General features: G+C 56.3%; 5 protein-coding genes and 1 non-coding gene across 6 annotated transcripts; 2 read left to right on the top strand and 4 right to left on the bottom strand.

The window, feature by feature from the left end:
• Window positions 1-527: 527 nt before the first annotated feature.
• Window positions 528-1,115, top strand: MFIFM68171_00268 (RNA binding Pym; the record flags this gene model as incomplete). The annotated part of the gene is made up of 1 exon (XM_071055690.1): window positions 528-1,115. The coding sequence occupies one exon, from the start codon at window positions 528-530 to the stop codon at window positions 1,113-1,115; it is 588 nt and encodes a 195-aa protein (XP_070911791.1).
• Window positions 1,116-1,758: 643 nt separating this feature from the next.
• BCS1 (Complex III assembly protein translocase and chaperone) lies at window positions 1,759-3,300 on the bottom strand (the record flags this gene model as incomplete). Its single annotated transcript, XM_071055689.1, has 1 exon — window positions 1,759-3,300. One exon carries the CDS (start codon window positions 3,298-3,300, stop codon window positions 1,759-1,761), a length of 1,542 nt encoding a protein of 513 aa, XP_070911790.1.
• Window positions 3,301-3,755: 455 nt separating this feature from the next.
• On the bottom strand, window positions 3,756-4,409 carry MRPS18 (mitochondrial 37S ribosomal protein uS11m; the record flags this gene model as incomplete). The annotated part of the gene is made up of 1 exon (XM_071055688.1): window positions 3,756-4,409. The coding sequence occupies one exon, from the start codon at window positions 4,407-4,409 to the stop codon at window positions 3,756-3,758; it is 654 nt and encodes a 217-aa protein (XP_070911789.1).
• A 423-nt stretch (window positions 4,410-4,832) lies between these two features.
• Window positions 4,833-6,497, top strand: TIM44 (protein translocase subunit; the record flags this gene model as incomplete). The annotated part of the gene is made up of 2 exons (XM_071055687.1): window positions 4,833-5,764; window positions 5,822-6,497. The coding sequence occupies 2 exons, from the start codon at window positions 4,833-4,835 to the stop codon at window positions 6,495-6,497; spliced, it is 1,608 nt and encodes a 535-aa protein (XP_070911788.1).
• A 1,682-nt stretch (window positions 6,498-8,179) lies between these two features.
• Window positions 8,180-8,898, bottom strand: MFIFM68171_00264 (NADAR domain-containing protein; the record flags this gene model as incomplete). The annotated part of the gene is made up of 2 exons (XM_071055686.1): window positions 8,180-8,696; window positions 8,762-8,898. The coding sequence occupies 2 exons, from the start codon at window positions 8,896-8,898 to the stop codon at window positions 8,180-8,182; spliced, it is 654 nt and encodes a 217-aa protein (XP_070911787.1).
• A 599-nt stretch (window positions 8,899-9,497) lies between these two features.
• On the bottom strand, window positions 9,498-9,591 carry MFIFM68171_t2. Its single transcript has 2 exons — window positions 9,556-9,591; window positions 9,498-9,533 (listed from the first exon to the last, which is right to left on the bottom strand). It is a non-coding gene; the product is annotated as a tRNA-Ala (tRNA).
• Window positions 9,592-12,360: the final 2,769 nt, after the last annotated feature.

Here is a 12,360-nt window from a genome sequence, read left to right as displayed (position 1 = left end):
TATCGGCGCGGGCGAAATCCTGCAGAGGGCCCTTGACTCACCATTTCGACGGGTTTGGAGGTCCCAACCAGGGTCAATTGAAGGCGCGTGCCGTGACTGACGTCGTGTGGGAGGGATGGCGGGTCGCGAGCTGTTCTGAAGGTTTGCGTTCCAAAGCGGCCTGGAATTGAGCAAAACTGAGGCGACCGCTGAAGCCAGCCGGAAAGACCGCACGGAAGTATCCGGACACTTCCCTGATTGGCCCAAGCTCTCCCAGAGCCTGAGGGCTTGGCAGCATGGGTTTGAGGAGCCCCGCTAACCTCAGCTCTTGCGGCTTATCGCACTTTTTCGACGATGTTTCGGAGCCCCAACTCAATAAAACCGTCGTGGAATCATAGGATCTGGGCTGCAGACGGGATCTCTATTCCCGTCAACCCAGACCTCGGAGTGTTTTTCCCGGCCCGACGACAACCCGACTTGCGATTGATTCGTCTCTTTTGCCCGGCTTTCACCCCACCCCACACCGACACCGATATAGATAACCGAACATGCCCTCCCAGCCGACTAACGCCGGCATCGTGACTGACGAGGCCAGCGGCGAGCGACACATCCCCGAGTCCAAAAGAGCCGACGGCAGTACGAGGAAAGCAATCAAGATCCGCCCCGGTTACCGACCGCCGGAGGATGTCGAGGTGTACAAGAACCGTACCGCTGAGAGCTTTCGCAATCGTGGCAAGGGACCCGTTCCAGGCGCCGAAGGCCTGAAGGATGACAAGCCAGTGCAACCTTCCTCCGCTGCCGCGAGTAAGAACGCTAAGCGGCGCGAGGCGCGTAAGAAGGCCAAGGCCGTTGAGGACGCCGCCGGTGAGAAAGAAGAGGCGGCGGTTGCAGAAGAGGCCAAGAAAGACGACGTGGATCCCGAGGCCGAAAAGGAGAAGAAAGTACGGAATCTGAAGAAGAAGCTCAGACAGGCGAAGGATCTGAAGGAAAAGAAGGACACGGGCGAGTCACTATTGCCTGAGCAGATCGCCAAGGTTATCAAGATCAATGAGCTCATCCGGGAGCTGGATGCGCTGGGATTCGATGCTGAGGGCGAACCCAAGGCGATGAATGAGTCTGCTGAGGCTTCCAGCTGATTGACGATCGTCATATCTCTGCGAACCACTTCTCGGCCGCGGTCGATTTACAGGCTACCAGCATGTGATGGCTCTTGAAACCTGTTCCTAGCTCAGCATCGAACCATGGCATAAGGTGGAAGTTGGAGGGGTACATGTGTGGGCCATACCATTACGCTCTCCGAAGGTCTATCTCCGCGCCTTCTTATGCTGGGCTCATGACAAACTCGAGGGTGGAGAATGACCACGCCGGGTTTGCAAGCACTAGGATTGGGATTCCGAGTTAGCATTACACCATCGTCTTCGCATCGGCCACCCTCCGAGCCTGGAGTCTAGCGCAGCGCCCTGCAATTTGAGCGGGAAACTACCGTTACGGGAGCGGGGGTTGGAGAACGACGCAGGACACGTCTACGTCAGGAGGAAAGCTCAATTACAGGGGACATGACCCTGAGCTCATCTGTCAGATTATTGATGACACACTTTGCCTTGATATAGGCATCTCCCTCGTGCTACAGGCGCCCACAGGTGCAGACGATGTATAAGAGGTCCAAGCTAAACACAAAGCCAAGCATTGCGATGCGGTGTATATTGGGTATCAGCGATCTAACATTTTAACCTGATCATACATATCGCGTACATGTACAGCTACAATAATTATACAAGACTATGCCGGAGACTTTATTGACCCCTCAGGCGACGGCGCCTCGGGCTCAAATGTCCGAGGGATCAAACCCTCAGCCATCTTGATCGCGCCCTCCATATCGCCTTTGTTGAACTGGAACAGACCCTGGATGGCAGCAGTGGAGGTGTGCCTCCTGGGCACCTTGGGATCCTGGCTATCGCCACCAAACAATCCCAGCTCCTCGAGTCGGTACAGGAATCGCGTCCGGCCCGAGTGGCCCTCGTCAATGTCGCCGTAATAGCGGTCCCACATCTCGGCGGCCTGGTACCGCGTCGCCTCGCCAATGCGCACCATCATGTCGACACGCCCCGGCCGGATCAGCGCCGGATCCAGCCTGTCGATGTGGTTTGTAGTCAAGAACGCGATCCGATCCTCGCCAGCAGCCAGACCATCCAGCGCGTTCAGAAGACCCGACGCAGTCACGGTGCGCCCGCTGTACCCATCGGGATCCCGCTGCCGCCGGTTCACCAGCGCCGCATCGACGTCCTCCAACAGCAGTATGCTCTTCTCGGGCAGCTGGGTCAGCAACTGCGCGAGCAAATCGTCCGTCATCCCAACCTCGCTCAGATTGATCATGGCCACGCTGTAGTCCAGCTCGCCCGCCAACGCCTGGATAAACGACGTCTTGCCCGTCCCGGGGGGTCCGTACAGCAGATACCCCCTCCGATAGGGCACTCCGCGGTCGGTGTACCACTTCTGCGCCGCAAGAAACTCCTTCACGTCCCCCACCAGCCTCTCCTTCACCCCCTCGTCCAGGATAACGCTCCCCAGGGGCCTCTTCAACCTCGGCTTCCCCAGCACCGCCCACTCCATCTTGCGCGCCGTGTACACCACCGTCTTGCCCTGCTGGAAGCTCTGCGCCAGCGCGTGCGCCTGCGTGAACACTTCCTCGAGCACGCGCCGGTGCGCCCACAGCAGCGTGAGCGTGAGCGTCTCGTGCGGCTCGCCCGTCGCCGTCGTCGCCGTCCCGGCCTTCTCCCGGCTCACCGCGATGTACACGCCCGGCCGGTGCCGGACGATGTGCCGGCCGAACCCGGGCTGCACCCGGAAGTCGGCGTGCGTCCGCCCTTCCTCGCCCGTGCGCGGGTTGAGCGACCGGGTGGTGGTGTTGACCGAGAGGTTGCGCAGCCGGGTCAGGCGCCGGGCGAGGAGCCCGCGGTTGTCGCGCGGCTGCGCCAGCCAGGCCAGGACCCAGTTGTACGAGGGGTCGCGCTTGCTGATCTCGATGTTGACGAGGAGCTGCCGCCGGAGGAGGCCTGCCGTGGCGATCAGGGCGCGGCGGCCAAAAGCGGCACAGGCGCCCAGCCCCGCGAGGCCGATGCCGCCCGCGAATACGGGGTTGTTAAATAAGGCATCGAGGCCGAAGGGCGCTGCCGCCACTGCCGGTGATAATGATGGTGGTGGTGGTGATGTAGAAGCAGTGGCTGCTATTGTTGGGTTTGGTGGTGTTGTTAGTGCTGCTAGTGGCGATGCAGGTGATGTCGCTGCTGGTGAGACTGCGGGTTGTGGGGTAATTATCGCCATTGTTTGGTAGTTGCTACATGGCTTTGCTTCCGGGTGTCGTGGTGGCGGGTCCGTTGATGGCGGGATACAGTTAGGAATGGATCGAAAGATATGACCGAACCCTGAAATTTTCAGTGGGGCTGGGCCATTTCCGGCCCGGCTCTTCGGGCATCACAAGACCGAAAGATGACCCTCGGAATCCGGATCCGAGCGCGGGAGTGAAACCGTGAGGATCCACCACGAAGCCACGCAGCAATTGCCCAATCCCAGCGTGCGTTTCACCCGTCGAGCGTACAATCGCCTTTCCTTTGACCCAGTAATTCGTCTAAAATAGCCGTCATCGGTGGTAGTCTACAGCATATACATATACATGGGGAGGGCCAGATCCAGCGCCATTGACAGATCCCCAACCCCAGAGTGCTTCTCACTCCCGTTTCATACGCCGTATCCCTCTAGCAACCCCAATACTGCATCGTTTAACCCAATCTCCTCTTCTTCTTGCTCCGAGTACCGCCAAACTTGAGCCTCGTCGAGTCCGACACGCGCACAATCTTGGGCCGCAGCATCTTGCCCTCGTTCCCCATCAGCACCTTGACGACTGCTTCTCTGCCAGGCCCAAACCCGCGCAACACCACCTCGAGCTTGTGAATCTTCCTGACCAGGCCTTTCTGGTGCATCTTGTCAATCACGTAGGCGCCCAGCTGGTACGCCGAATCATAGTGCTTGCGGTTGGACTTTCTGAAGCCGATGTTGCCGCACGACAGCGAGATGAGCGCGTCCCGGTTCGGCTTAGTGACCGTGATATGCGTGTTGTGCTTATGGCTGTAGATGTGGAAGTGGTAGGGCTCCTCAGACTGCTCTTCAGTGACCCCCAGCTGGTCGGCGAGCGGCTCGGCCTCGTTTATGGCCGGGTGCGCAGCTTTCCCAATGACGTTCTTGACCAGTCGGTCCATGGCTGCGCCAGAAGCTCCTGGCGGCGGGTTCGTCGAAGGGTTCCATGTGTTCCTTGCGGCCGGTGACTGGGAAAAGAGTCGGGTCCATTGCGGCGCGCTGGCTGTCGGACGGAGGGACTTGGAGAAGGGGCGGATCAGATCTGGCGCCAGAAGGCGACCTATTGAGAATCGGCTCATCTCTGCGCCCCAATTGTCATCGGGAACGCTGGAGAATAGCGGGTAGAGGGCGGTTTGGTGTTAGTTGTACGCACGCTGCTGCTGCTGCCGCTGCGCCGTGATTGACGAGAGTCCAGTTCCCAAGGTAAATTTTGGGGCCGGGGGCGGCGACTAGGGGTGCCGAGCCGGGAATTTACCGGGCCTTGGCAAAGATTTTGGCGGGCAAAAGAATTCGAGGGGACTTGACTCGGGCCAGGCCTGGTTTCTTGCCGCATCCCATGAGCAGAATTCTATTGCGCCCAACCCAAATATCTAATTTACGTTTTTTTTATTCTTCTATTCAGACTTTCCCTGCGTTATTATTTACCGCCTTAATCTATTCTCTGGTCTCGCGTCTATCACGCCCGGATCGCCTGTCGAGGGCGGCTCGACTTGCACAAAATCATGAACACAGCCCGACAGATGCAGAGGCTCTCGCCGGCCGCCCCATTGAGGGCATCGGGTCTTCACAGCCGCCATTGCACAGCGCCAGCATATCGTCGGCCCCTCTCGTTCCGGGCATCGCAACTGAGCAGCTATGAGACCCGGACATCCTCCGCATCTACGCCCCTGCAGCAGCAGCCACTTCTTCGCTCAGCCGTCCTTCCCAGTGCCATCAGGCTAGAAAGATTATCACAGGGAAGCGCGCGCACGTTCCACGTCTCGGCCCAGTCGCTGCAGCAGCAGGCCGAAGACAAGGATACCAAGGCACGGCAAGAGACAAAAGAGGGCCAGGAGCCGAACGAGTCCGAGTCCAAGGAGGAGGCCAAGGAAGAGAAAGAGAAGGAAGGCGAGGAGGAGGCCGAGGGCAAGAAGGAAAAGAAGGAAGACCTCCCTCCTCCGCCTCCCCATGGCGACAAGACGCCTTGGCAGGTGTTCCTCGACACCATGCAAACCGAGTTCAAGCAGTCCAAGGAGTGGAACGAGTCAACCAAGGCCCTCGCAGCTGGCGCGAATCAGTTCGTCGAGAGCGAGTCGGTCCGGAAGGCCCGCCAAGCGTACGAGGCCACTTCCGGTGCTGTCTCGTCCACGGCTGCGAACGTAGTCAAGACCACGGCTGGCGCCATCGGCAAGGGTGCTACCTGGACGTGGGAGACCCCGGTCATGAAGGGCGTACGTAAGGGCGCGAACAAGACAGGCGAGGTGCTGGATAAGGCGACCAAGCCAATCCGGGAAACCGAGGCGTACAAGAACGTGAAGGATGTGATCGACGACGGAAGCAGCTCCAGGTATGGAGGCTGGGTCGACAAGGAGGAGCGGAAGAGGCGGAAAGAGTTGCGGGAACAGGAGCTGAAGAAACTCGGCTTGCACAGCCAAGTCTTCGAGGAAGACCCCAAGTAAGAAGCGCCGCAACCTCTCACCTAGCTTACAACGTAATGACTAACCTATCGTAGTGCCGGAACCAATGTCACGGTTCACAAGGATGCCGCGTGGAAGGAAGCGTGGAGGGAGTTCAAAGACCAGAACAAATTCGTCCAGGGCATCTTCGGGATGAAGACGGTCTACCAGGAGTCAGAAAACCCCTTGATCTCGACCGCTAGGAGTATCACCGACCGAGTCGCCGGCTTCTTCGCCGAGAATGAGACGGCCATGGTCATCAAGAAGCTCCGCACTATGGATCCTGCATTCCAGGTTGAGCCCTTCCTGCGTGAGCTCCGCGAGTATATCCTCCCTGAAGTTTTAGACGCCTACGTCAAGGGTGACGTAGAGACGCTGAAGCTGTGGCTATCCGAGGCCCAGTACTCGGTCTACGAAGCCCTGACAAAACAGTACCTCCAAGCCGGCCTCAAATCTGACGGCCGCATTCTTGATATCCGAGGGGTTGATATCCTGAAGGCGCGCATGCTCGACCCCGGCGAGATTCCCGTCTTCATCATCACCTGCCGGACACAAGAGGTTCATGTCTATCGCAACGCCAAAACGAACGAGCTGGCTGCCGGCATGGAAGACAAAGTGCAGCTCGTCACATACGCCATTGGCATCACGCGGATCGCCGAAGACGTGAACAATCCCGAGACAAGAGGGTGGCGGCTGATCGAGATGCAGAAGAGCGGCCGCGACTACATCTAAACACCCTGTATTTCTACGGCACATGTCTCCAAAGAGACGCAAGTGTCACAGTATCTGGCTTCAGCTGCTGTTTCCATTTCATTGTGTTATCATCACAATGTGTATCATACGGCATCCTGGGTCTTGCCGCTTGAGATTGCGGGGAGTTTTGGGGCAATTCTGTGGTACTTATAGAGGCAGGGGAGCCGGCGCCTTGAGCATTTCCACGATCAACACCACTCTTCCGGGGAATTATGGAGACGGGCGTGTGTCACGATGGGGGGAAAGCCTGTACTGTATGACTAGCGGGGGGTGAGGAAGAGGGAGTACACGTCACGAAACTGACCGCGATGCCCGCATCGAATACTACAATAATACCCGCCCAATTGGGCTATTCTCTCGATGGAGAAAACCCGTGCGTGTTATGAGCCAAGAACAAGTCCCTCACAGATCTCCCAAACCGAAGCAGCTCATGTTTTCAACGAGTGGTGTTGTGTCATACCTCCCAAACCTTCGTTACCCCTTTGCAGCTCGATCTCGGACGCACCAGTACTTGTCGTTGAAAACAGAGTCAATCAGCTCCATAACCGTTAGCCAACACCTCGCCTTCTCCCAGCAATTCCCTTCATTCAGATCCGATGGTTTTCTTATTCTCAGATGCACCAAGTGAGGATGAAGCCCGCCAGTGCGATGTAGGCGCTCACCGGGATAGTCAACGACAGACTGAACGCGTTCAACAACCCAGGCATATCAGCTAACTAGATAGGCAATCATTAAACGGGCGAGTTTGTAAGACATGGAATAGGGGAGGTTCGGCATCATCATGCATTGGCCCTTGGAGTCCTGGTGAGCCACGCTATCTCGAGGTGTCATGTCCAACAGCACGACCAAAAGCTCCACACCTGTTTCTATTCACCAACGCCCTCGTTCCCCCACAAAGCAAATACTAACAATGAGGACGTTAACAGCCTATTCGCTCCTAGATCCAGACTACGCAAGCGGACTACTAAGTCTAGTGTAATTAGGGGTTACCTCGCGGCTCCGACCCAGGGGGATGGTTCCCACAGCCCGGGATAAGGGGATCAGGAGTTCCATTATGGTCGTCTGCAGCTCGCGTGAGATATGAAAATCGGAGATCATTTGGAGATGTCACCGGGAAAGCTCCAGGAAAATGTCGAGTAAAATGACCCAATAGCCGAAGTCGTTGAACCGGTCAAAGTCGCCACTTATACAGGTGCCAGTGCCATTGCAAGAGAGAGAGAGATATGAGTGAAATGTAAGGCTTGAAGAAGAAGTGTTAGCCCTAAAAATAAGAGCCTTTGTACTAGCCCACGGAAATTTTGCAAGGAATGACGTGAAACACGTCTCTGTCAGTTTCCCGAGACAAGTAGAGAAGATAGATCTGGACTCTAGGGGGTTTTCTCGCCCTGCGAAGCACTCTGCTAATAAGATAGCCCTGGCCCTCTGCCCGGGAGCCATGTCTTGAGTAGCCCAGATATTGAAGCCCCGCAGCCTAACTTTCACCGGAGTTGCACCAAACTTGATGCAACTGGATTTGCATCTCTGAGTAGATCATACAAACTGATGTAAAATGAAGGTATTCAACACAACTGTACCTTTGAAATGATTACTGAAGAGATGCGCCGCTGGTGATCTGACCTCTGCTACCCTGTGTCCGATCCGAAAAGCTTACCTTCCCACTGTCACTCCGCGGCTCTTTCACTTTCGCCTTTAGTCTTCTTTTCCTTCTCCTCCTCTTTTGCACCTACCTCTCCCTCTCCCTCTCTACCTCCCTTTGCCACTTCCTCCTTTACCAGCTCCTCCCTAACCGCCATCAACGCCTTTCCCAACAAGTTCAACCCCCACCTCTCTCTCCCCACCTCCCCAGCTCTCCGAGCGCCGAACCCGATCCCCCAGATCCTATCCATTGGACTAGCCTCGACAAGTTCCTTCTCGCCGGTACCCAGCAACATCTCTTTCAAGCTCCTGCCATCGCCCGCAATCCACTTCCCGTCTTCCTTGTCCGCCGGCCGGGTGAACTTGAGCAGGTTCCCGCGGCGGACGATCTCGAGGCGGTTCTTGTTCCATTTCGAGTCGTCAAAGTTGGAGACCTTTCGGCCGAGGGCTTTTACCCCGCGGGGGTCGTCCTGGGGGGTGGAGAGGATTTGCGCAGCGATTGTGGCGTCGTCGAAGAGGATGGCTTTTTGGTACATCATGTAACTTTCTCGCCGTTAGTCAGTTCGATGAGGGGAGGGGTGGTTGAAAAAAAAAAAGACGGGATGTACTGTTCAGCGGTATGGTAGATGATGGACGGGTCTTTGTCGTCGGAGAAGGCACAGGGATACCATTGCGAGAGATACCCGGTTTCGGGCTCCGTCTCACGCCAGAAGTAGACTGGTGATGGGATGCTGCCGGAACTCATCTCGGCCAAGTCGTTCGCTTTGAGGGGTTGTTTTCTTCCCTTAGGATTGGGCGCCCTCTTTGTCACTTTATGCTGGGGTTTGGATACCTTGGGAGCCATATCAGCCGTCTCTGTGAGTATATCGGGAGGTCACTATAGTAGAACCGATTTGATTCATGGCTTTGGCGCAACCGCCCTTGATATATACATTCACCAATCCATCAAACTGGCCCAAGCAATGGCTTGCTGAGGCGGTGCATACGAGACAGCATTTTCAGCCGCGGCTTGACTGCATGACCGATGAGTCACAGCGAATGTGAACCTTGTCTGTGATTTAAGAGTGGGAAACAGCTTGAGCAAGGTTAAGGTTCCGGTTGATGCAAGCAAATGTGCCAATTAGCTGCGAGCTTGTCATCAGCTAGCTCGGTACCTTGTGCGCCATGTGTATCTCATTATGACAAGAAACAATGGGACATCTTGGCGTTAGCTTACCACCCTTCTCAATTGACGCCACTTCCAGATGTTTTATATAGAGCATGTCCTTCCGAGAGATTGCTAAATGTGTTAGTATTTGAGGGAGCGGAATGAGTCGTGTAAAAAGGCGAAAAAAGAATTAGAGCTGGACGCACCGCGGATCGAACGCGGGACCGTCTGTATATGCGGGTGCCACTGAGGCATTGCAAAACAGAAATCATACCACTAGACCATGCGCCCAACATGGCTTATTACTTTAGTCGCAGGCAAGCAAGCATAAGAGTGTTTGGCTGAATAGGGTTGCTCCAACGACAAGGCCGCTCGATAGTGTTGCACACCGTGTGCACTACAAAAAGTAAAAAGAAAATCTTATAACGAAAGATCTTAAGTAGAATATCACACAGCCGAGATGTTCAAATAGTCTAGTATTCGTATCTGCCTTACATCAATGACGAGATATTCCTATCCGGTCCTCACCCTAACCCTGAACGTAATGCGGCAACATTCACTGGTGCATGTCATTTTCTGCTGCATGCTTTGAAGATTCCCACAGGCGGGAAGACCCGGCGTCGCACATCAAAGCTACGATCGTTGCACCGCCAATGGCTAGTCTCAGCGCGGCCAAGACTCGCGTGCCAGAGCCAGGTGACCTGCTTCTTGTCATACCCGACGCTGTGCACCTTCAACATCCTCAAGTCAGGCCTGCCCGCAGGTGAGTAATCTAGATAAACCGACCATTATGTCGTTGGCCACCCGATCGGGCCCTGTTCTGCCTTCGCTGTTAATGTGCATGTCTTTAGGTATCATGGCCCCGGCGGCGAGTGAACCGCTCGGTAGTGCTAGGCCGCTGGGGCTGACGAGGATCGGCTTGGGCAGCACTGTCACCCCGCCCCGGTACCCCGGTGGGGGGCCCCCCCCCCCCCCCCCCCCTTTCTCCTCCCATGTGTTGCTCGATTGGCCAGGGGTGGAAGCTATCACTTCTCAGCTTTTTCGCCATCAACGATCTGAGTCCCGATGCCAGATTACGCGGACACCGGAGAGCCCCCAGCATGCCCGGACCTGCCGACACCAACGGAGCCACAGAGGGTCCGTGCTGCCGCGCATCGTCCTGGGGACCGGACGGTCAAGCATCCATCTCCATCCCGGCAGGCATATGCGTTAGGCTGCTCCTGTGTGAGCGGGGCTCTGTGCATCGCATATGTAGAGCAGCTGCACGGGAGGTCGCCGGCGCCATCGCCGTATGGTCCTGGACAGCAGATCGATATGGAGGTCCCCGGGCAAGACTACTTTAGGAGATTGCTCTGCTGCCCGGATGCTGGACTGGGACCCTGGATTGGTGGTTTCCGTCTCCATGCACACCACCTCGGTTCAATATCTCCATATTGCAGCAGCAAGCTCGTGCTTTTTTGGAGATATTGCAGCTACGAGGTTCAGCTCACCAGCTGATTCGAATTGTCGAACACTTGGAAAAGCGACATTCGGATCGCCACCTGGCAACCCACCCAGCTTCAGCAGCTCCGGGGCTTTGATTAGCTTAGGTGGTTCGCCGAGCCGCTAGGAAATGCTCGCAAATACCGCGATGGCTAACGAGCCGTGCCATGTGGGAGTTACACAAACCTGCATCTGCCCACAATGACGCCGGTGCCTATAACGCGGATCACTTATAGGTCGCTTCTCCAAAGCCGGGAGGTGCTGTTGGGACGGGAAGATGCCCTTTCCGCGGCTGTGGAAGCAAATCAGATGCCGGTATTTCCAAATGGCGTCGGGGAAAGACCCAATAATAGCGGAACCTCTGGACAGCTCCTCTTGGTGGACTCCGCATGTCGGAGCCGGGAGTCTTGGTCATCGGAGCGCACACCGCCGATGTGCACCCCGGGTTCGGCTGCGGGAGATGCGCTTCATTGCTTTTTTTCTGAACGTGTGCTATTCAAAGCGGGTGGCGGACAGGGGCAGAGCAACGACTTGGCAGGGCCCAGGATTCTTGAAAGAGCGGCGACAAGGGGGCAAGGGGGCAATGGAATGGGGGAAGAAAAAAAAAAAAAGCAGAAAATAAGTAACTACCCGCATGGGCCCTGCCGCAGGAGTTCATGATCCAACGCGCGGCTAGCGCTGTCCCACACCGTCTCTTTTCCGCTGACAGGTGTTGGGCGATCACGAGCGCCGACAAACCTTCGCTACTTCTGCGCTGGGACGAAATACTGTCATTTGTAATTGACAAACACCACCGCTGCGCTGTATAGCGCTTACGTTAGCCTATTGTCGACTGACCCGGCGCCGTGGAACACGGCGTGGCATTGGAACTCGGTGCCACGCTTCACCACTTAACTAGCTGTTCGCCTCTATCTTCGGTTTGCGCCTCGCTGTTGGTGGTAGGCAAACAACCTGGGGAGCAAGCCGCCAGACACCTCGCCGCTCCGCTCTCCGTCCCGTCTTATCTGGCGCGTCGATCCCCATGCAGAGCATATCGTACTCATATTTTGCTCCTGAACCTGGCCCTTGTGCTCAGTTTTGACGGTACAGCACCAAAGGTAGATATCAAACACCTTGATCCAACGGCGTGACGTTTGGCATCTCACATATCAAAGGCAAAAACTCTACCTTCTGCATCAGAGTCGCGTAGGACGGTAAACACACCGCTCGCGTCTCACATTCCAAAGGCGTGGGGACAACCCCGTGGACCGTTTTGCTTGTGTCTGTTATACATCAAAGTTCTCGGACGGGACTGGCTTGTGACAGCTCACTTGGATCGGATCCTTTTTAGGCCGGGGCCAAGTTTTTTTGCGCTTGTGGATTCCGTCGGCCGCTTGATTCTGTAGGGGCCCTTTTTTTTTGCGTGAGGCTGTCTCCAGGGCAGCATTTACGTGAAGTTAAAAGGCCTTCTTAGGACTAGCTGTGCCTGTCAGATTTGCTACCGCCGCCGTCGCCGTTGCTGCTGTCGTTGCTGCTGCTGCTGCTGCTGCTGCTGCTGCGCTGCTGCTCTGCCGATCGGAAGCTCTTTCCCGGATCGTC

Source organism: Madurella fahalii, assembly GCF_045866475.1.
Source record: "Madurella fahalii IFM 68171 DNA, scaffold_1, whole genome shotgun sequence".
NCBI lineage: Eukaryota > Fungi > Ascomycota > Sordariomycetes > Sordariales > Madurella > Madurella fahalii.
The sequence above is the reverse complement of the archived record's forward strand: the minus strand, read 5'-3'. Positions and strand labels throughout refer to the sequence as shown.